Genomic DNA, 21,428 nt, shown 5'->3' with positions numbered 1-21,428 from the left:
AATAACTGATCAGCAGAAAGTTGTCACTGCATTTGGCTCTCGATTATTAGCCACCCTCATGAGCACTGACCATGTTGACAGAAGCCCTCCAAAACACATCAGGTACTTCTGTCTCTGGTGACCACCTCTTTTCCTCTGTTGTCTCCTCCTACTCACTGAGGGCTTGTAATCTTGCTCTGATAATGGGAAACTCACATCTGTGTCAAGTGCCAAGCGTGGCACTCTGCTAAGTGTTAAGTAGGTGTGTGCCCCTTGAATTTGCTTGCAGAAAGCCCAAGCAGCCCTGGATACAGTGGCGCAATACAAATGTTTCTCAGTGCCCTGGCAGGACAAGTCTGGATGTGCAGAGCCATGGTTTCTAAGTGTCTACAGTGGCAAAGCCTCTGCTTTGCAGTGGTGTTCCATGTTCTTTTATTTTTTTTTAACTGCTTCCCTCTTGTGTAAATGCTCTGAGCTCTAGTTTTGGATGCAAGTCCTCTGACGTAGATGTGTAGCTAGTAGAGCTGGGCAGTATGGAGTGAGCAATTCTGAAAGCCTGTTATTTATGAAATAAGAGTTGAAAATAGAAAATGGGCATATGGAAGAAGTTGCTGTCACAGATCCTCCCTCTGGCTAGGAGAATTAGAGCATGGTTTACTTAACTTCCATTTCTGACGAAAACAGGATTCTACTATGGCTTGTCACAAAATTATTTGAAGCTGAGAAAAATGGGGAAAATACCCAGGGCTCAATAATTATTCCTGAAATGAAGTGCAGTTGCCTCACTCAGAGGAAAGGGCTGGATGCAGTACATGGTCACTGGCTGTAACACTGATTCTTTTCTTCCCATCTACACAGTCCCCTGTGCACTGGTATCAGGAGAGGCTCCAATGGACTCAGATATTGTTATTTCCCAACCATAAACATGCAAATCCCCATCCCTTAAAGGGACATGAAATACTGGCTAACCAAAGCTCAAAGATTGCTGCTTTTGTTCCACATTTGTATGGTGACTGGCTCAATGGGCTCCTGGACTATGACTGCCACTACTGCAACACAAATAACCGAAGAGCTGCTCTCCCGTTTAACCTCTGCAGCCACCTGCCTTCAGCAAACAAGCAGTCTTGGCCCCTCCCTTTGCCTCCTACTGCCTTTCAGCCAACACAGCATGGGAGGGATAGTAAGTCTTGGTTTTTCCAGCCTGTTTTGGTAGCTTGCTTCAGTGGGATGGATGGAAACAGCACCCAGCACCCCCTGCCATTCCTAACTTCCCCTGTTCTTGTGGCTATATAGGTTTCCTTGAGATTGTTGCAATAGACCAATCTCAAGGAAACTCAAATGGAAAACTCAAAATATTGGTTTAATAACACAAGGACAAGTAGAAACAACAAAATAGAAACCCATGTACATTTTTAAAAACAAACCAAAAAACCACCACAAAACCCAGAGAGTATTCAGTGTTCCCAGGAAAATCTAATTTGAATTCTTTGGCAAGAAGTGTTTTTATACCTTTAGATGTGATCAGTATCTTTTTGACTAGGTATTTTGGCCACGAGTATTTTTTATTATCATTGTAGTTATTAATTGCCTCTATTTAGAATCTCTATTTCCTGGCAAGATTTAAGGCTTGGGAAACAGAGTCCACAAACAGTGTTGTATAGGAAGTAACAAATGTCAGAGACAAGCAGGCTCTGTGTGCATGAGTGTGTGAAATACAACAGAAAAAATACAAAATGTGTGATTTTTAGTCACAGCAAATAGCATTGATGTGAAATATATCTACCAGAATAATTTGCTACCTTTTATTTTCCTAATGGAGGAGACAAATTAGGAGAGATGTCTTATTGTTTTAATATACAAGACTTCCCTGATATGTTTTGCTTCACAAGGCTTTAAATCTGCTTTCAATGTGGTTTGTGTGTCAGATATTTTTCATAAAATACAAGCCTCTCAAGCCTTGAATTCCCTTTTTTTTTCCTTGTATGTAATCACTCACTGTTGAGTGAATATTCCTTCTCCCTTGGACAAAATTGCCATTTTTTTCTGAAGTAGCACAATATCCAGCGATCTTAACTCCTTAATTTATCAACAATTCAAAGCCAAACTAGGTGGAAAACAAAAACTGTTTTTCATTTCTAATTGAAACCATACAAATTTCTTGATGGAGTGGTAGTCATAAAAGGTTTTGAAGCGAAACTGGCAGAAAAGTAAAGAATTCAGTGTCTCCTGTTCCTGATCCTTATGTATGGGTATGGTGGCAGCAACATCAGGTAGAGGTAGAGAAAGTGGCTTACCTGAGCTTGAGCCCACAACTTAACACAGGAAATAAATTTCTTACCTAGCATTCATAAGTATGCTTTTTCCTTTACTTTTCCCCCACATTACCCTGTAAAATGGATATTTACTGCTACTGGACCCTTTTGGATGAGAGAGGACTTAAAGGAAGAACAACAAACCCTTTCCTCCACTCAGCCTTGTATGCAACATTCCTCTTGCAAAGGATATGTGCACAGCCTTGTTTTCCTGAAAACAGAGCCAGAATGGAGGCAATTTCTTCACCTCTAATTGCCACACAGCACTCCAGATGCCAGGATCTCTCTCCCTCCTGGCTTACTGCCGTGGTCTCTTTGCTTACATTTTCTTGGCTTTTTGTCCACTTCTCTCTGCTTATTGTCTGGTGGCTCCTTTGCACAGCAGGAAAAAGGCTACAAACTTCTTTATGTCTTATTTACTTACTACCATCCCTCTCCTTACCTGAACTTCTCTCCCTGTCCCATGCAGTGCTCAGCCAAAGTCCCTTGACCCAGAACACTGAAAGTCTTGAGTGGTTTTTTCATCTCTCTTTACTGTGGACAGCAGCTCAACATTCAACTCTATATGCCAGTGATGTCAATATAGGTTACAAATCTACTTTATCAGTTTAAATTACGTTTAATCCAGCTACAACAATAGCGATTAAATCCCAACTGCCATAAATATGCTTTAGCATCATTAACTTATTTAAAGCCATCCATTCAAAACTCCAAGAGATTCTGCCTCTAGTTACTGAAAGACAGACAGAGACTGTATTGTGTTCACATTCAGGAAGTTAATTTGACAAGCAGAAAATTTAGAAGGATAGTAGGCCAGAGAAAGTGAGCTTGGGTTTTGGCAGAATTCAGCAGGAAGGTGTATGGTTTGCTCACAAGGCCACAGCTGTGAATGGCTGTGAGCAGGTCTGTGAGTTTGCATCCACTGTGCATCAGTCAAGGGCAGAGAGAAAACCCAAAGGAAATGCATCTGTCTGTCAAAACTCCAGGTTCCAGTTCAATTTTGGAGAAGAGGGAGTAAAGTAAAGGTATTTCTCTCCTGTGAAAGACCTGTGGCAAAAGATTTTTTATTTAACAATCTTTCAAGATTAATATATTGCTGTGGATCACTCACTCTTCCCACTGGTGGTGTGGATTGAGCTACAGGTCACAGGCTTTTATTTAGCCCAGCTGGCAGCCAAAGCAGCAAAACACCTTGGATGGTAGTTAGGCAGCCCATGTAAAATGCATGGCTCATGTCTCTGACAAGGTTTAATCAGGCAGCACTCCTCATTACAGAGCAAGTTTAGCAATTAACTCACATAGGCACTTCCACTTGCAGCGTGAAGGATAAAATAGGCTGGAATGTCAACCACTGCCTCCTTTAAATGAGCATCCTGAGGGCAGGGCTGTGATGTGCTGCACAGGGAGACAGGTTATGCTGGTGATGTTAGATCTATTCCTGCTCTGCAGTCCGAGGAGTTGGGTTTCCCTGTGTGCCAGTCTGGCTGGCACCTGTGCTTTTTCATCCTCTGGCAGTTTTCGTTTTTCTGTTTGACAGCTGTGTTCATTCTGGGTTCCCTTGCTTCCTTCAGCTAGAAGTTTGGCAATGATCGGCTGTCGTTTGTCATTCACAGGTTTTAAATTATCTACTTTAACAAGTTGGAACTGTTACTTATGTAAAGAATTGTTATTTTCACAGACTAATAAATATTAAAAGACTTGTGGAAATTAAATATTCAAAACTCCAGGGTGCTTCCATGGGCAGGGATCTGGCACTCTGGCTTTTGTCTAGTATCAGTACCAATGAGAAGACAGGTGTAGGTTTCACAACACATTTGTTTTTAACTGTGGGAATATGGTATTACTCAACAAAATTGATATTTTGGGTTATTCTTGATCTTTGAAGAGGTGAAAAGAAATGATTCATTAGACAAAAACTTTTCAGCCACTTCAGATTTGCAAATTCTCTCCTCTGCAGTTCCAGTTCCTGTGTATGTGCATATGGTGCTGCACCTGTACTGTGAATTGTAACCAGTTTCCAATTGCAACCAGTTTCATTCTGTTTTGGGGTTTTATTTTTCTGTTTTATATGAATGCCTCAGAAGTTGTTCATGGATCTGTGAGCATCTCTGGGCCATGCTTTGGAAGCTAGATTATTCAACCTACAGCATCAATGCCTTTTTAAACCCATTCTAGGAGTCTCTCCGGTGCAGCAACACAATGTGTTGTGTCCCAAATTATCCCATGCTTTGTTCAGAAAACTAGTGCTTCATGGGCCTTGCAGCTTGACTATATCAAAGTGCCTGTTTTAAAAGCCTTTCCCTGGAGCATGTTTCCAGGCAGGATTTGTTGATTTAAATAGCTGTGTGGCTCACAAGTTTGTGAGGTCAAAAATGCAGTAGGAAACCACTGTAAACATCGCGTCACCAGCTGAGGAGGATCTGGAGACACTGTGTCGAATGGGCAAGAAGAAATTCGCTTTAAATACAGCTTGGATGGCTGCCTAGAAAATGAGAGGGATTCAGTAGCTGAGGTTTACATTAGGAGTTGTGTTGGATGTTTCTCCCCATAAGCACAAGCAGCCAGGCGTGTCAGCCTACAGAGTTTCAGGGGACTGCACTTAAAAGTGACTTTTTCCTTTTGCCAGATGTGGGCTGCTCCTGTTGGCATCTGTGCCAAAAGTGCAGCCAGTTCAGCTGGAGCATGCTGGGGCCTTTCAAGAATATTTATGGATGTGCATGGCTACATGGTCCATGACATAGAACCAATAAGCATAAAAATGAATCTTTGTTTCTTCTTGTATAAGCTAATGGTTTATGTGGAAAACTGAAATTCACCAGCTGTCTCGGTTGCATTCAGCAGAATCTAGGCTGCTTAGGAGAACACATGAGTATTTACTGAAAGAAATGTTAAGAGATTAGTCTGTGAAGCAGTAAACACAACTAAGTAGTTTTAAGCCCAGGTTGTCTTAAGGAAAAAACATTTCCCAAACACATGGCTGTAAAGAAGGGAAGTTTATAGAATAATTTCTTCAGCATGCCTAGAAATTATTCTGAAAATGATCAATGTGAGTGTAAGATAATAACTTAAAGAGAATGCCAGGGATAAATTCTTATATCACTACACGTAGGCAGTTGGTTTTTTCCCCTACCTATCTATACCCATTCAACTCAGTTCAACAGAAAATTACTCACTTTCTTCCTGAATTAGTTTTCTGCTGTTCTAAAGTGTTGAATTGGCTCAGCAGCAGATGAGAAAAACCTGCTTAAAAGACATGCAGAAGGTCTAGGCCAGGAGCACAAGAAGGGAGAAGGAGGCAGGTCATTCCCCTTTTCTGGCAGGCCCCAGGCAGTGCAGGGTTCTCCTACAGCTTCATCCCCCTTTGTGCTCTTTCTTTGTGACATGACCTCAGACCCTGTCCCAAAAGGCAGTGAGATTGCTTGACCATCTTTATGAGAAACAACAGGAAGGGCACAGGAGGACTTTCAGCCCTTAGTTGTTTTGCCTGTATTCCTCAGCAAATGGAGAGATTCAAGCCTAACCTCAAGCACTTTTTGCCCCTAAGCCAGGTTGTGCTACAGACCAAGCACCAGTGCTCGGTGGGGATGTGTGGGACAGGTTGATCATATGTGATTGAGCAAAGGAGATTTGACATCAGCTGCAGGGCCAGGTCCTTGTCTTTTGGGGCTGTGAGCTGTGCCTGGTCACGTCCTCGACAGTTCCCCTTCTGCCTTGCATCCATTGTCTCTTGTCCTGCTCGTGCCATTGACGTCATGCCCTCGTATCTCCTTGTCCCCTACTTTTTAACCTCGCTTTCCCTCCGTGTCACTGTGGTCTTTAAAAAGGATTGTTTGTAGACACTTTTATTAGCAGAAAGAAAAACAGAGGAAGACCACAGAGAGGAGGAAGCCACAGAATAAACAACAATTGAACTTCGTCATGAGAACTTCTTTTGATTCACTGCAAAAATAAATAAATGCCTCCATATCAGACGGTAAGGAGAGGTGGACAAATCTGTTTTATTGTCTAAAACATTGTTTTTCTAACTTTGTATCTTGCAGAAGCAATGGCAGCATGTCTAAAAATGTCAAAAAGTTTGAGATGTTTTTTCTTACCTCTCCCTGACTCTTCTAATTCTAAATATTTTCATCAGCACACAAACATAACATAACCATAACTCCTGACGCATTCTCGTGGAATAGCATCTGATGTCTGTTTTCAGTATTTCTGGCCATAACTAAACATGGCAGAGGCTTCCCCAATGAGTATTTAACAAAACTGGTATTTTAGCTGCTCAGCTTACATTTAAAACAAGCAAGAGACAACACAAGAGCAACGTAGCTATGGCATGTGTAAACATCAGGTTTACCTGACTTCAGGACAAGAATCAGGAAAGCACTCCATGGATAACGCCCTGCCTGATGCACCTGGGCTGTGACCCCCTCTGCCTGAGCATTCCCTGCATGTCCCCTGCCACCTGCTCTTCTCCTCGGCTCATCCTCTGGAATTAACCGGCCCAGCTGCCCCCACGGCCGTGTCCGCAGCTCACCGATGTGCGGAGCAGGGCAATAACCACGGGCAGATGCCGGCCCAGTGCCATGGGGATGGGGAAGGAAGGGCATCCAGGGGGCGTTCGAGCAGCAAAGCCACGGGCTCAGTGCAAGCGAGCTGCTGCCTCCCCGTCCTGCCGTGTGCCGTGTCCTGCTGGCAGTCCCGGGGCTGGGTAAGGCTGGCCCAGTCCTGCGTTCCCGTGGCAGTCCGTCCTTGCAGCCGCTCTGGCTCCCGCTGTTCGCTCCCTCCGCAGCCCACGGGCGGGGCCGGGCTTGGCGCGGCGCGATCCGCCCGAGGGAGCCGCGCTCCCGCTGGGGGCCGGGCGGCCACGGGTGACACTTCCCACCGGCGGCGGCTCCGGGACAGCCGGCCGGGTTCACCTGCGCCGCCCGGGGCCGCCTCCGCCCCGCCCCGCCCTGCCCGTACCGGCCCGCCCCGCCGCGCTATAAGCGGGGCAGCAGCGGCAGCGCTGGGCGCTCACGCTGGCGGCGGGAGGCGGCAGCGGCGCTGGGGCATCTCCGCCGGGGCATCTCCGCCCGCCGCCGCAGCCATGAAGCCTCCGGCAGCCCAGCGCCCGGCGGGGCCAGGTGGGAGCGGCGGGCGGGACCCTTTCTTTCCTTCTCCCCCTTCTCTCCTTTCCCTCCGCCGGGGTGGGGGCGCGGGCGGGTCGGGCAGGGCAGGTCCGATGCTGACGCCGCTGTCACTGCCCGGCAGGGCCGGGGGAGGACGGCGGGGACCTGGCGGAGGCGCTGGGCGAGTTCGACGCGGTGCTGGCTGAGTTCTCCTGCCCCGCCGGCCGGCGCCGCTTCTTCTACGGCGAGCACCTGGAGCGCATGAAGCGGCGGAGCAGCGCCAGCGTCAGCGACGGCAGCGGCCTCAGCGACTCCGAGAGTGAGTGTCCGTCGGTCCGTCCGTGCCGGACCCGGGGCTGGGGGTGGCCGGGAAGCGACGCTCCAGAGCGGGTGCTAAACCAGCGGGTCGCCCTCTCTGAGCGGGCCAGGGACGCGGCTGTTTCTATGAAAGCACCTCCTTCTCGGTCCCGTTCTGGGCTGGACGTGCAGGGATGCACAGCCTGGCCCCGCTGGTTTTATCGCTGCTCTGGGACGGAGCGGAGCCTGAGGAGCTCTTTATGGGAGAAGGTCGGGCTGCGGGGCACCGGCACGTCCCGGCGGCAGCTGCAGTGAGAGATGTCCCTGGGGCTCGCAGGGGCTGCCCTCTGTGTTCGCTAACCAGCATCATGGGCACAGAGCGAGCCAAAATGTGCTTCCCACAGCCGCTGGAAACTCACCCAGATTTACCTCTCTAAGAATGGCTATCCATCCGTCCACCCACCTGGATGTGCGACAGTGTTTTAAGCTACCTTGTGCCTAAGTACACTAGATGTGTGGGAATGGTGTGTGCAGAACATGGAACAGGAAGGGAAGAAAGCTACTTGGAGCAAGAAAATGTAGAATTGGAATTAAACTTTTTCTGGTTAACATGGAAAAAAGTTCAACCCTGCTTTACTAATCGGGGAGAGAAAACATCTTTCCTCTTCCAGATAGTGAGGCTGGAAGCTGCTGTTTTCTTTGAGAACAGTAGGTAACTTTCTCAGAAATAAGTCCTGCTAAATGCAAAATATAACCAGTTTTGTTGATTTGGGTTTTGTGCTGGTTTTTTTTTTTGTTTTTTTTTTTTTTTTTTTTTTTTTTTGCTTTCTGTGGGTATTTTTTTGTTTGGTTGGTTTTTCTGTTTTTGGTGGTTTTTTTTTTTTTTTTTGCTAAGTTCCTAACTATATGGGAAGCTTGATGAAATTTACTTGTTTTGCAGCTATTTATAATAAGACTACTCCTCTAATTTCTGTTCTGCCTCTTTATCAGTCATGGACTCAAGGTGCCATTCTGTTGATTTAGTGCTTAAACACTAATGCTATCTTGCTAGTACTTGAGCTGTGAGAGCAGAGAGTCTCCAGATTATCAGAGCCCTTTATTTCATCACCATGGATGGAATTCATTTTGTTGACAGGTATTGTTTTACCTGCCCTGAACTTGGATACCTTACCTAGCACTGCCTTTGGGTTTTCCTATGGAAATACATGGATCAAAATGCTATTTTTCTGTTTCATAATGTAGTGAGTGTCAAACTCTTTAGAATCTCTCTGCCTTCAAGGAGGATTTTGAACTGTGTGCCCAATTTAGACAGAACATTTTTCTTTTGTATGGCCAAGGGTGTGTAAGGTGAAATCTGCCTTTACTGAGTCAAACTGGCTGCCCTAGTGCTTATATTTCTTGTGCAGTCTTTGTTGTGATATGTTAACCTCTCACATACACTTATTTTGTCTCACAATTGAGACACTTGTAATGATAGAGTGAAATAATTTACTGTTGGGAGTTATAAAAACCCCAACCCTGTATCTAGAACTTCTTGTATGGAGAAAAGCTAACTACAGATAGCTATCTGCTATGGTTCAAAAAACTTTAAAATGGAAAACTGCTTAAAATTGCTCTGCTAGAATTGACAAGAAGGATATTTGGAGGAAGATGGCAGTGCTCTCTGGCAGGGCAGAAGGCCTGGTGAGAAAACTGCATGCTCATGTAAACAGGCAGATCAGATTGTCTGGAAGATCTGGAAAATAAAAATCTGTGAGGCAAATCCACATGGATTTAGGCTGAAGACAGTAGTGGGGTTAGTAGGATAGACAGGGTTTGATGGCTCCATATGAACTCCTCAAAGATCTTGTATGAGGAACTTGTCCAGCTTTCAATTCCTGTCCCATGCCTTAGTGATACATGGTGTGAAAGGTGGCTCTGGAGAGGTTGGAATAATTTCCTTCTGGACACTGGCATGTGGGGAACCAGGAGGGTGCACCAGAGTTTATGAGGATATGTTTTAGGAAGAAGAAACAAAACCAGCCAGCTCTGCTCAGGAAAGGCCTGGTAAAACACTTTTTCCTAAAGGAGTCATTCAGTGCAGTCAACTTTTTATTCTGAAGTTATGGTAGGATTGGAGAGGAATTGTGGGTTTATGAAGAGCTCCTTTTATAAAACAGGCTCTAGTGTCTGATGTAATCCAGCTACACACCCTACATCTATTTAAAGATTAAATGCAGGGAGTTGCCTACTTACCCAGGTTCTTTCAGTTCAAACTCAAGTATTTCTTGAGTTTATTTTCCCTTTGATTTCTGTAATTAGTGTGAGCCAGTATAGTGCTGAATTCATGCCCTTGCCCTTACTGTGATAAGGGTTAGGTTAAAACACCACTGACGAATCAAGGGGTGACTGGGCTGAAAGAGTAAGTTCTGATAACGTGAGTCTTTAAAAACCATATTGTCTGCAGGTAGTTTGATCATCTTGTTAATGAAGATCCTTCACATCTTTGTAAAAATCTTGTTATCCAGTGCCAAGACTATTTCAAGCACACTTTATCATGTGTGTATAGAACAGTTCAGACTATTGTGTTTTATTGCTACCTGTTGTTTGCTCTTTGATCTAATCCTCCTAACTGATGTGGTGTGGCTGAAGATATGTATCTTTTGGCCACTCCTGCAGTGATATCTTTCCACTCAGGGATGAACTGTAAGGGAAGGAAACATTCTAAACTATTGCAACTGTTTGTTTCAGTGCCCCTGAATCAGCCTTAAATTCAGTTCCATGAGAAGCTACTAACAGATGTCAAGTGGTTGTACTTGAACAGTATTCTTTAGTTGGGGCAGGGAAGCCTTTCCTCTCCTGGGGTTTCTGCTATGGGCATAAGACCATTTAATTTAACAGAAAAGTTTACAGAAGATCTCTGTTAATGCAGTTAATCCTGAAAATATTCTCTTATTCTTAAAATCTCCCAAGGGATCTAGCTCCAAAAATACTACCTTAAATTCTTATATTACACATTTTCGGCTCTTGAGAAAAAGTAGGATTTTGAAGACTGTATGAAAAATGGGTGCTATCAGTACTTTGTTCTCCCACATCTTGTCCTGTCATTTGACCAAATGCTCTTTGGACAGGTCTGGCTTGGCTCTGTCTAAGCCTTTGCGCAGCAGAGCGGACTCTAGACCCTGCAGTAACAGAGAGGCTCCGAATGCAGCTGTGTGCGATGATCTCTGCCCACAAGTATTACATTAACCACCACAGCTGAGTGGGCCAGAGCTGGAATCATGATGAACTGCTGAGTTACTCCAGAATTCCAGAGCTTCTGGACTGTGAGTGCCAGTTATGTTTCAAGTTGATGTATCCAAACAAACTGGAGCCCAGCAGCTTTGTTCTGTAGGTTATTAATCATGCTGGAGCTTCTAAGCTGAGGAATACTTTGTGACTGTCTGCTATTCACAGCATATCTGGGCTGTGATAAAGGAGGATTTGTGCTAGAGAGTGCTGTGCTGGCAGAAGGCTCTTGCGTAGCTGCAGCTGTGTTAATGAACTCACAGATAGCATTGTCTTCTTGTGTCAGAATAAGCTTACAAAGAAGAGCGCAGCTAGTCTGTGTAAAATGCATGCCCAGTCAGTGCCTGTACAGTTTATGGCAGTGTCAGGACAGCCTTCCAAGTTTAGACTTAGGATAATGAATGGAAGTTGGACTTTGAGAGGTTGAGAAGGAAAGTGCTTTAGTGTTTCTTGGGCCAAAGTTACAATTACACCGAAAAGCTACATCATAATCTGGTGTCTTGCTCTCAGAAATGTTTGACACTTGTAGCTCCATGTTTTCTTGAGGCAGGTTCAGCTTCCTGCCTCTCTGTTAAAAGCATTGCAAGATGATTTCATCAATTCAATTCTTGTGCCCATACAGGCAACAGTGTTCTTTGCAGTTATTTTTTAGTGGTAATTAAATGAGCAATGCCTCATGGCTTTCAAACACAAGAAAGAAATCCTGAGCGCATCTAGAACTCTTAATTTTATGATTTTAAAGTCAAGTAAGTGCAAGGGTTGAGCAGGATCTCTTAATGCTCGGTGCCTGGTGCAGTGCCAGCACTTGTGTTTCCACGGATGTGGCTGTGGATGTCTCCAGGTGCTCCTGCTAATGCCTAGGTCATCCAGAGATGAGGCATCAGCCCCTGTTAGAACTGCAGCACTCACCCTGAAAAACCTGTTTGCGTTGTCAGTCTTGTAATATGTGACCATAAAAAAGGCAAAGAAAAAGGCAACAGAAATAATTTAAGATGTAAAATATTTTCCAAATAAATACTCTGGGACTGTCTGGCAAAAAAGAGATGTTTTGGGGAGGGACAAGACAGTCTTCTAGAGAATCCTAAGAGACACTAGAAAAGTGACTGCTACCTCACCAGTATGAGGAAGTCAAATTAAATCAGCACGCTTCAAAGAAATGAGGTGTTATTTCTTTCATGAACAGTTAAAGATATTGCCTTAAGGTATTATTGATACTAAAAGTTCTCATACTCAAAACCAACGTGATAAAATCCCAGCAGGAGGGATGGGGCCATTGGGGACTGCTGGGGCTGATGCCCCTGGTGTCTCAGGAAAGAGAGTGGTACCTGCAATGGGAGAACTTGGGAGAGCTCATCCTGCAGCTCACTGTGTGTGGCTGCACCTCTGGAGCTCCTCTGCAGGCATCTGCTGTGAGAAACAGGATGTGAAGTAGGTGAGCCTTTGGTCTCTGCAGCAAATGCCAGTCTTGTAACATGAAAAGGAGGTAGATTGTGTCTGTGAACTTCCTATGGCTTGTCTCAAACATAAAGGTGAGGACAATAAAATGCTTCTAATGAAAAAAGTGAACACTTTCTCTTCTGCAGAAAGTCCCTTTTATTAAATGATCTGAGAAATAAACTTTTATTACATTACTGATATGCTCAAAGGGAAGAAAAATTGGAAGTTTCAGGTGCATAGCCTTCTTTAAAGTGTGCTGAGAAAAGAAATTTTCATGAGATTTCCTGTTCTTGTCACTTCAGCATACCCACTACTCTTATTCATTAGAAAGGAAGACAAGTAAAAGGGAGGGCTGGAGTTGGGAACTGCCTCATAGCTGGTAAGCATGGAGGGAAGTGGGAAGGTAAGCTTTGTATATAATGAGAAAACATGCCTGTGCATCTGGATTTCAGGCTTCCTAGATCCCTTTTGTGTAGCTATGTGATTACTTTTGTGTAGCTATGTGATTTAAAATCCTTTAAATAATGATGCTGAGATGTGTCAATAGAGAAAAGGTGTCATTTTTTAGTCAGTATTGGAACAGATGTTTGTTAGCTAGGCAAAATCCCCACAAAAATAAACAATGCAGCCAAGTGTAACTGTGATGATGATAAAAATAAACACTGTCCTTGGGGGCTGAAACATACACATTTTGAAACAGGCTTTTTGTATTATGAATATTTCTCACTTCTGCTGGTGACATTACAATTTCCAGATTTTTTTCTGATTTTTTAGCAAGTAGGCTATGTTCTGTTAGGAATTATTTTTGCAGTCTGCTCATTAAGTGCTGAGTTACTGTTTCATAATGAATTCATGATTTGTAGACACTTGAGTGGACTTGTGAAGCTTTTCTCTGAAAGCTTTATGGATGTGCTTTAACTTTTTCCCCTACAACTCTCCCCACTGAAAACTGCAGTAAAAGTTACCAACTCAAGTGCTCTTCAAAGTTGAGCCATGGTACTAGAAAGAGCATGATACTAAAGAAGCTACGCAGCTGAATTTTTCCATTGTCTGTTTTGAAATGAGAAGTTTGAGGTTTTCCTCCTTCAGTCCATTACTGCCGAGAGCCTTTCAATTGCTCATTTCATGGGGCCATTTCTATATTTACATGGTGTTGCCATGGTTTATTTTGTGGTTTAACCATACACTGGAGCAGTAGAGTTATACTAACTACAGATTACTTTGCCAAAGTAAAATCCACCCGTATTTATTCCTACCCCCTAATTTTGCAGGGTAGCCTGACTGATGCAAATTGACTCACTGACAAAACTCTCAGATTTAAAGGCTTATGTTTAAAAGCACAGGGACTAGAATCAGTGTACAAAGTAGAAAACAGGTAATGAATAACAAACTTGTGGTGGGAGAGAGGGAGCTGGGTGAGGAAGGACAGCAGCAATGAGATCCCTGGCATCAGCCCCTGCTTATTGGGTTGCAGAGGATGTTGTATTTGTCTGGCAGTGGAACTCTTCCAAGGGCCATTATTGGAGGTGAATGAGCAAATCTTGGCTTTGGCAGCTGGTAGAGAGCAAGGACTGAAGTGTCCTTTTCCCAGAGCTTTCTGCCCTACAGCCACCCTTTGCCAAAGAGGATATTTTTCTGTGCTGCTTGTCATAAGTATTTTTACATTGTTTTCAGCAGTTATGGTGACCTTGCTGGTGGAGTCAGTGCATTCCTCCTTACATCACTAGAATTTCTGATGCTTGGTGGCATGAAAAAGCCACAGTCAGTAGCTAAAGTATATTTTTGCTTTGAGAAAGATAAATGTTGATATTTCCCTGAAACTATTACGACCCATCAGAAGATAACATTGTTAAGTGAAAACATTTCACCTTTTGAAACTGGGAGAAAAACATTCAGAGATTTAAAGCAACAGTTTTGTCATATTTTATCTTTGTCCAGTTGTAAATATTTCCCAGCATATTGTTTGTGGAAGCCAGTATGAAATTAGATTTTCTGATGTCAACCCAGCCTTGCTACATTTGGTGTCTGGATGTTGGAATCAGAGTTCACATTAAAAGTATACTCAGATTTATAACCATAGTTCTCTGTATTTTTTATTAATTCAATGAGCCGTAAAACCTTTAAAATATGAATTAATTTGAAAATTCTTGTTCTCCTCTTTTTAAATCAATAGGCTGAAAAGTGTTTTATCTTTGATCTGTTCTGTCAGAATTTCAGTGAATTACAGTCTTGGCTAGAGCACTGTTTGTGTCAGCTATTACAAGTTACTTGGGGTTTTGTCCTGAACAGCTAGAATTTTCCATTCTGTGTTTCTTAGTCACTGGGGTTTGCATCTTGGCTGAAAAAATGTAGCCTCAGTAGGCAGTTGTTCTGTAAACTGATTTCAGAGGAAATTTGCCATACCTTTAATAGAGAGACAGTGTCAGCTAATGTACAGGGTTTGTGGGGTGTAGTACAGCCCTGGTGGCAACATCATTGCAGAGCGCTACCAAATTTCTTTCACCCTCAGATTACTTTAAATTTTTTTTTCTGTTTTTAGGAGCTACTTTTAAAATGGCTTATCTTTTCCCCCCATTTTTCTACCTAAAATGATCTCATTTCTACATTGCATTTGTGAAGTCTTTCTTGCATTTGAAATTCCAATTGGTTGGAATCCAGTTGGTTCCAATAGCTTGGTTTTGATCTGCTGAAGTTTAGAGAGAATAGCACTACTTAAGAGTGGAGATAAAGGAATTGCAATTAGGAGGTAGTTTGAAGAAGCCATCAAACCCTATTCCCACGTCTACAAACAAGAAGTACCTACCAAGTGGTGGCTGAGCAGGTGGCAATAGCCCCAGGTGAGAGATGTCAGTCATGTCATTGCTCGCATTTTGTGGTGCTGAAGGCCGTGTGTGTTTGCCAGAACAGGATCTGAGATGATGGCAGAGGAAACTGAAAATACAGCTCAGTTGTGGGCCAAAATGCATGGGAAAGAGGGAAGTATTCCAGGTTGAAGCTTTTCTCCCAAGTCTTTTTGTGTGTATTATAACAGAGGTGAGCTTGGAAGGTGGCAAAGAACAAATAAATAAATCAGCTTGAATGGCCGGGGGAAGATCTGAGAGGCTTTGTAGGTGCAGTTGTCTGGTCTGCCTTGTCACTGTGCCTGTGTGCTCCTGTGGAAGCTGCTTTTGTGCTGGACAGGACAGCAGGCCAGAGGAGGTGGCTGGGGACACACTCTGTTCTTCCCAGAGACAGCTGAACTTGAGGCACAGGTCTGCAAGGGGATGGTCTCAGTGTCTGCTGTCTGGAGACATCCAGATTTTCAGTAGAGGTGCAGATGTGCAGATCTTGGCAAGGCAAGCTGTGGGCCTGCTGTGAATTTTGCCAATTCCCCCAGACACCCTTACTTAGCTAAAGCAGTGCTCTCCTGGCACGGCAAATGTGAAGGCATCCAAGGAAGTGTGATGGGCTCTCTCCAGCGGGCTTGGTGCTGCAGTGCTGTGGCTCCAGGGACAGGGGCTGTGTGTGCTGCAAGGAGCAGGATTGCTGCCTCATGGCAAGCAGTGACAATCACGCTCCCACATATTAAGACAAGCATTGATGTCCCAGGCAATGTGCAAAGTAAATGGAGACCCTGGCCATGTTTGTATCTCATGGTGTCCTTTTGTAGAAGCACAGTTTTCAGGTCCCTGGCTTGAAACTGCAGGACCAGCAGTTTGAGTCTCTAGCGGGATGACAGAGCCCCCTTCCAGTGGAGCCAGGACTAATATTTGAGTTACCCCTGTACTCAAAGATACTTTTTGATGCTTTTCAAGCTTAAGGCCTCCTCTAGAACACAAGAACATCAAAATGGTACTGGGGGCCTTTTCTGTGCCTTTCCAGGGCACATAAGGCTTTCTTTGAAAGTTCACCTAAAATAAGGTTGCAGAATATCTAGTGTACCAGTGTACTGCTTCATGAACTCCAGAGAGTCACAGAATAAAGGAATTAAAAATGCCATACCTAAAACAGCAGAGTAATGTATGGAGAAAGGGGTGTGCTTGCTTTGGGGATAAAGGACAACCCTAAATATATTCTTTATTCTTGTTGTCCTTATTCTGGAGCTTTCTATTCAGGGGTTTTTTGTAACTTTTGAAAAATTTAAGTAAGAGAATTTCCCAGAATATTGTGAATGAGGCAGGTCCTAATAGATATAATTTTGCTGATATGGGATAATTGTAAATTCTGTTTAATTTTTCAAATGGTGCTGACTTCAGGGGAAGGGGAAGCTGACACTTTCCTTACTGGGGATGAGGATTAAGCCTAGGCCTGCTTTCTCTTTAACAGCAGGAGTGGGAGCAGTAGCCTTCACACAATAAAGGGTTTATTTATTCACTTCTCTGCTTTTGAAGACTTAAATTTGAGTTCTGCAGACTTTGAAGTCTGTATAGGAAAGGCTGCATTTTGGGTTTCAGTTATGTTGCAAGCTTCAGAAGGTGTCAAATTTACTTTATAATGTTATTTTTTACAGGTGCAGATTCCCTCTACAGAAATAGTTTCAGTCTCAGTGATGAAAAGCTCAACTCTTCAACTGCATCTACTCCAAGCTTGCCATCCCCTTCAGTGACTCCTTGTAAAGGTATCTTAATTTTAGTTGTTGGCATTTCTTCCTACGCCTCAATTATATGGGCTTCTTGCTGGGAGCCAGGATTCACATGCTTGCATGGACTTTTTTTTTCATTTTGGTCTTTCTTTTTCTTGATGGGTTGTTGTTGGGTTTTGGGCTTGTTCTTTGTTTTTGTTTTTTTTTTTTTTAATGACAGCAAAACTAAGGATTACTGTTGAGCACACTACATATCCAAATATTGTTGTCTTGATTATAAAAGGCAATAGCATTATAGCTTTCTGTATCTGCACTTTGCAGGTGGCCTGGTAAGTCCACCTTTTTGGTTTTGAAACACTGAGCTAAAAAATATTGTAGTTTTTTGGCTGATAAAGATTAATTATTAACTTGTGTTACTTTTTTACTGATGCAACTTGAGCGGCTTGAGTGTCCCATTTCTCTATAAAAATGCTTAGCCTGGATGGAGGGCTGGAGGGACTCCTCTGAAGCCATGTGCTGCCATGTAAGTTAAGAGAATTGCCCAGATCCATATAGAAGTTAAACAGGGCTTATACAAACCATGTGTTAGCAATTCCTTCCTCCTTTGAAGCCATGCTGTTGAAAGAGGCTTCTGTCTTGCAGCTGATTTCCCAGGACACTGCTTCATTCAGGTTAACTTGGATTAACTCTGGAGCAGACGTGTCAATAAGCGAGCACTCAGACATTTGTACTACATGGCACTTTTGTTACAATCACTCTACTCAGGTGCATGCTCAATAGCCTTTCACACTTTCATATCTCTTCCACTTTTATATCTCTTCCACAATCACAAAAAACCTCAAGTTAAATGCTTTCTTTTCAATTAGTGGGACACTGGGGAAAAATAATGAGCAACAGTTTCTGCGAAGCAGCAAAAAAAGAGCTCAGCTGAACTGTCAGGAAATATTTGGTGAAGAATTACACTAAAGGACAAGATGCTCTTCCTGATGACAAGACAGAGTTGAAACTGGCTTGGAAAAGACCACAGACATGAGATAAGGAAGCAACTTGCAGTAAAACCAGATTGAATGGAACCAGTGGTGTTGCCAGGAGTGGAAAATTTGGTGGATTTATAGTTCCACATTTATAGTGTATGTACCAAGATGAAAGGATCTGGCAGCACAGCAAACCTGTGATACTGACATGATTTTAGAGGGTGAGATTTGAGTAGGGCTTGGAGCTCATAGGGGTTGATTAGGGCCATGCATGCAGCATCTGAAGAGATGAAACAGGGAAGATGGCCACAGTAGCAAAGACGTGGATTAGCTGATACGTATCTTTTATTCTTCACTGCAGCCTCTTCTTTTTAAGGAGACTGCATAAAGTATTGCTTTCTGTTGCTTCTGTCAAGTACAAAACTATGAAAGCTAGAACTTCAGCTCAGTGTCCCATGTTGTCTAAGTGCTTTTGGACATTGCAGCAGCTCTGCTGAACTTTGCTGATGATGATCTATAACATCTTTGCTACCCCTGAAAATTATTTGGAGGCTTGTGTGTTTCTAGTGTTTCTTCTAGCCAGAGAGACATGTCCTGTCTAATCAGTGTTGACCCTTGTTTTGCAGCAAAGCTTGGGGACACAAAAGAGCTGGAGGACTTCATTGCTGATCTTGACAGAGCACTAGCAAGTAAGTAGGTTTTTATTAGTTGCTTGCATCTCACTTGGAACTTGTTACAAAGAGTGCTGAAAGCCAATGTATAGAGAGAGAGGGAAGGGAAAAATAGAAATCTTTTATATAAATATCGCTTCCTTTTAGCTTGCTAGTCCTGTGGATCATTATCTGGATAAGGTAAAACAGACTCAATTCAGACTTTGCCTGAATGTTCAAGGTGTGCAGTTTATCCTGTGTGCCATAGGCTGAACTCAATGAACCCCTGGTCTCACCTCTGAGTCAGCAGCAATTCACCCCTCCTTGGCAGTGGATGGATAAATGAACATCAGTTTCTTAAATACTCAAATCTCAGTTTAAAAACTGGTGATCTGTTTCTTCATTATAAATCTAAGTAACTGGAGGAGTGTCCTTAGGTGAGGAACAATCTTTTTGTTCTAGACTTTGCTTTATGAGAGAATGAAGGAGCAGATATCTGTATCTGTTGACTTAAGGTCAAAATCCTATTTGTGCTTGTTTTTACCAGGAATGGAACTTGGATCACTTTTTCTGCAACTATCTAGAAATTGTATCTTTCAGCTAAAGTAACGAATTGTTCATTATGATTTTTAAAGAAAAACAACCAAAACACAGGCTGCCTGTTGCCAGCCATGTACTCTGCCTATTCCTTTTGCTTGTTCGTCTTATTTGCTTCTTATGTTGTGGACATCATACCATTTATTTTGTGTTTCAGGCTGGGCTTTTTTTTATGTGGAACTAGGCTATAGAGCCCAAACCAAGAAGTTATAGGACTAGACCTAAACAGCCGCATAAACAAAGCCCTCTCAAACTATGAACTGAGAGTTTTGTGTGCTCATTAGGTGTTTTCCCTTCCCTGTATTTCTTGAAGATATGGACTTAATTCAAGACAGCTGCCCTTATAAGTTCCTGCTTCCCTGCTGTCTTGCTTGTATCTTAATCCTGGTTTCACTTCTCATACTTAAAATACATTTTTTAGTTTCCTGTCTTCTGTCATGGATGTGAGCTTGAACTGACTCTATCTTTACCACTGAAATTTAACTGACCACTCTTCTGAAAAAAGTCCAAGTTTTTGAAGGCTTGTGTATCCCAAACCGGCAAATATTTGCATTGCTATCTTGTGCAGCCATGTTGCAGCTCTAAAAAGGCTGCCAAGGTTTTATTTTTCCCTTGCAAAGTACATCAAAGGTGAAGGCAGGAACTAGCACCTGCTCTGTGGTTTTGTGTTTTTTTTTTTTTTTTTTTGGGTTTTTTTTTTTTTTTTGGTGTGATTTTATTTTTTTTTAATCCCAACTAGACAACTCTCCAGTGATCTCAGCAGAGTTTCATTTGTACAGTGAGGAAGAAGTCCAACTTCCATCTGGTATTTATCACCACATTTTTGAGGAGTTGTCTGTATGTGCTTGAGGTTACACAGAACTTTGTGCAGATACCTTTTCAAGCCTAATGCACTTGTTAGAACAGTGCTTGCCTTGTCTTTTTAGCACACCAGCATTTCAGCTTTCATGTTAACTTAAAAAAGACATAATTTGGCTTGTCAGGCAGTCCAGCAAGCTGGGCATAGGCAAGTGTCTGATATGACAACAACACGCAATCTTATTTAATAGAGAGCTTAGTGATCTTTCTTGTTCTGTATTTTCAGGCATGTGAAATGAATTTTCAGCATTGTGCTTGCATGTGGGTGTCCTCTGAAGGATAAGTGACATCAATCAGCAAGAACTGCTGCCCTTGTCTGATAACTTTGCTCAAGATGCCCTCTGAACATAACCTTTGTGAACTCCTGCAAGTATTTAACTGGCAACATTGAACATTGGTTTTGGGGTTTGGGTTTTTTGGGTGTTTTATGTTTTTTTTTTTCTTTGCAGCAGATGGAATAACTTAAATGTTAGAGCTGTATTTTGCTTTAAAATATAGCTTGAATTTTAATTTAAAGTTGCTTTTACGCAAATATATTTGTAATTTTATATAGTTGAAGACTTTAATGCTTTTCTCCATTATAATATATTTTTGTATGCAAATAAATCCTGAAATGAAATCCAAATGTCTGTAAGCTTCCTATGAACATGCAAACTCTAAAACAGAAGCACAAATTCAACTCTTACTGAGAACAACACACTTTAAAATATCTTGATAGTGGTATATTTTCTGTCAATTTCAACTAGCATTAGAAATTTTACCTATTTCCATTAGGTAAAATTTGTTATGCTAGTTGAATGTGGTTGCTTAAATAAGAACTTTGTGCTATGTAAAATTAATACAAACAGGAAAATAATAAATTGGGTCAAACTGTTACTTCGGATTTGTGTTAATACAAATGAAATAACACTGACTTAGTAGACATTTGAACAATAATATATATTCTAAACCCTATGTAAAGGCTGATTTCAAACTCTCAGACCATTTGACATGAAGCACTGGCTCTTTGGAAGGTCGGACATTTAGCCCATCAGGTTGGAGGTGTGGAGTTCCTGTGCCACTGGGACAGTGCTGGTATCTGGGTGTTTCTGACACCAGGCCCTTGGGTCTGGAACACTCAACCACTCTGAAGAGACTTCCTGGCCATCACTGTGGTGCTGAAAGAGGGAAGGTGAACCTGTGCTTTTACAAGGAACCTGATTATTTCCATGTGCATTAGGCACTGGGAATGTCATTATGTGAGCTCTCCTGCAGCTGCCTCTGCTGTCTGAGCTGAGCTCCCCTGGCTGTCCCAGCCAAGTGAGCTGGGGCTGGGCTGAACTCCTGCCGAACTGTGACCAAAGCTGTCTAGTGAGCAGTTGCTTGAATGGTTCATTTTTTGTGCCCGCTCTGAT

The 21,428-nt window shown here is 42.8% G+C and overlaps 1 protein-coding gene across 1 annotated transcript; it reads left to right on the top strand.

The window, feature by feature from the left end:
- Positions 1-6,837: 6,837 nt before the first annotated feature.
- RGCC (regulator of cell cycle) lies at positions 6,838-20,910 on the top strand. Its single transcript, XM_074535494.1, has 5 exons — positions 6,838-7,408; positions 7,536-7,712; positions 16,884-16,991; positions 18,556-18,618; positions 20,261-20,910. The coding sequence occupies exons 1-5, from the start codon at positions 6,853-6,855 to the stop codon at positions 20,266-20,268; spliced, it is 912 nt and encodes a 303-aa protein (XP_074391595.1). The 5' UTR covers positions 6,838-6,852; the 3' UTR covers positions 20,269-20,910.
- Positions 20,911-21,428: the final 518 nt, after the last annotated feature.

This window comes from Zonotrichia albicollis, chromosome 2 (assembly GCF_047830755.1).
Source record: "Zonotrichia albicollis isolate bZonAlb1 chromosome 2, bZonAlb1.hap1, whole genome shotgun sequence".
Lineage (NCBI taxonomy): Eukaryota > Metazoa > Chordata > Aves > Passeriformes > Passerellidae > Zonotrichia > Zonotrichia albicollis.
Note: the sequence above shows the minus strand (reverse complement) of the source record. Positions and strands in the feature narration are given on the sequence as shown.

Excerpts from the sequence above, each read along its gene's own strand:
- RGCC (XM_074535494.1), top strand. The coding sequence starts at position 6,853 with ATGCCGGCCCAGTGCCATGGGGATGGGGAAGGAAGGGCATCCAGGGGG. Across the intron at positions 7,713-16,883 it reads CGGCCTCAGCGACTCCGAGA|GTGCAGATTCCCTCTACAGA; the intron begins GTGAGTGTCCGT and ends TATTTTTTACAG. Across the intron at positions 16,992-18,555 it reads TTCAGTGACTCCTTGTAAAG|CAAAGCTTGGGGACACAAAA; the intron begins GTATCTTAATTT and ends CTTGTTTTGCAG.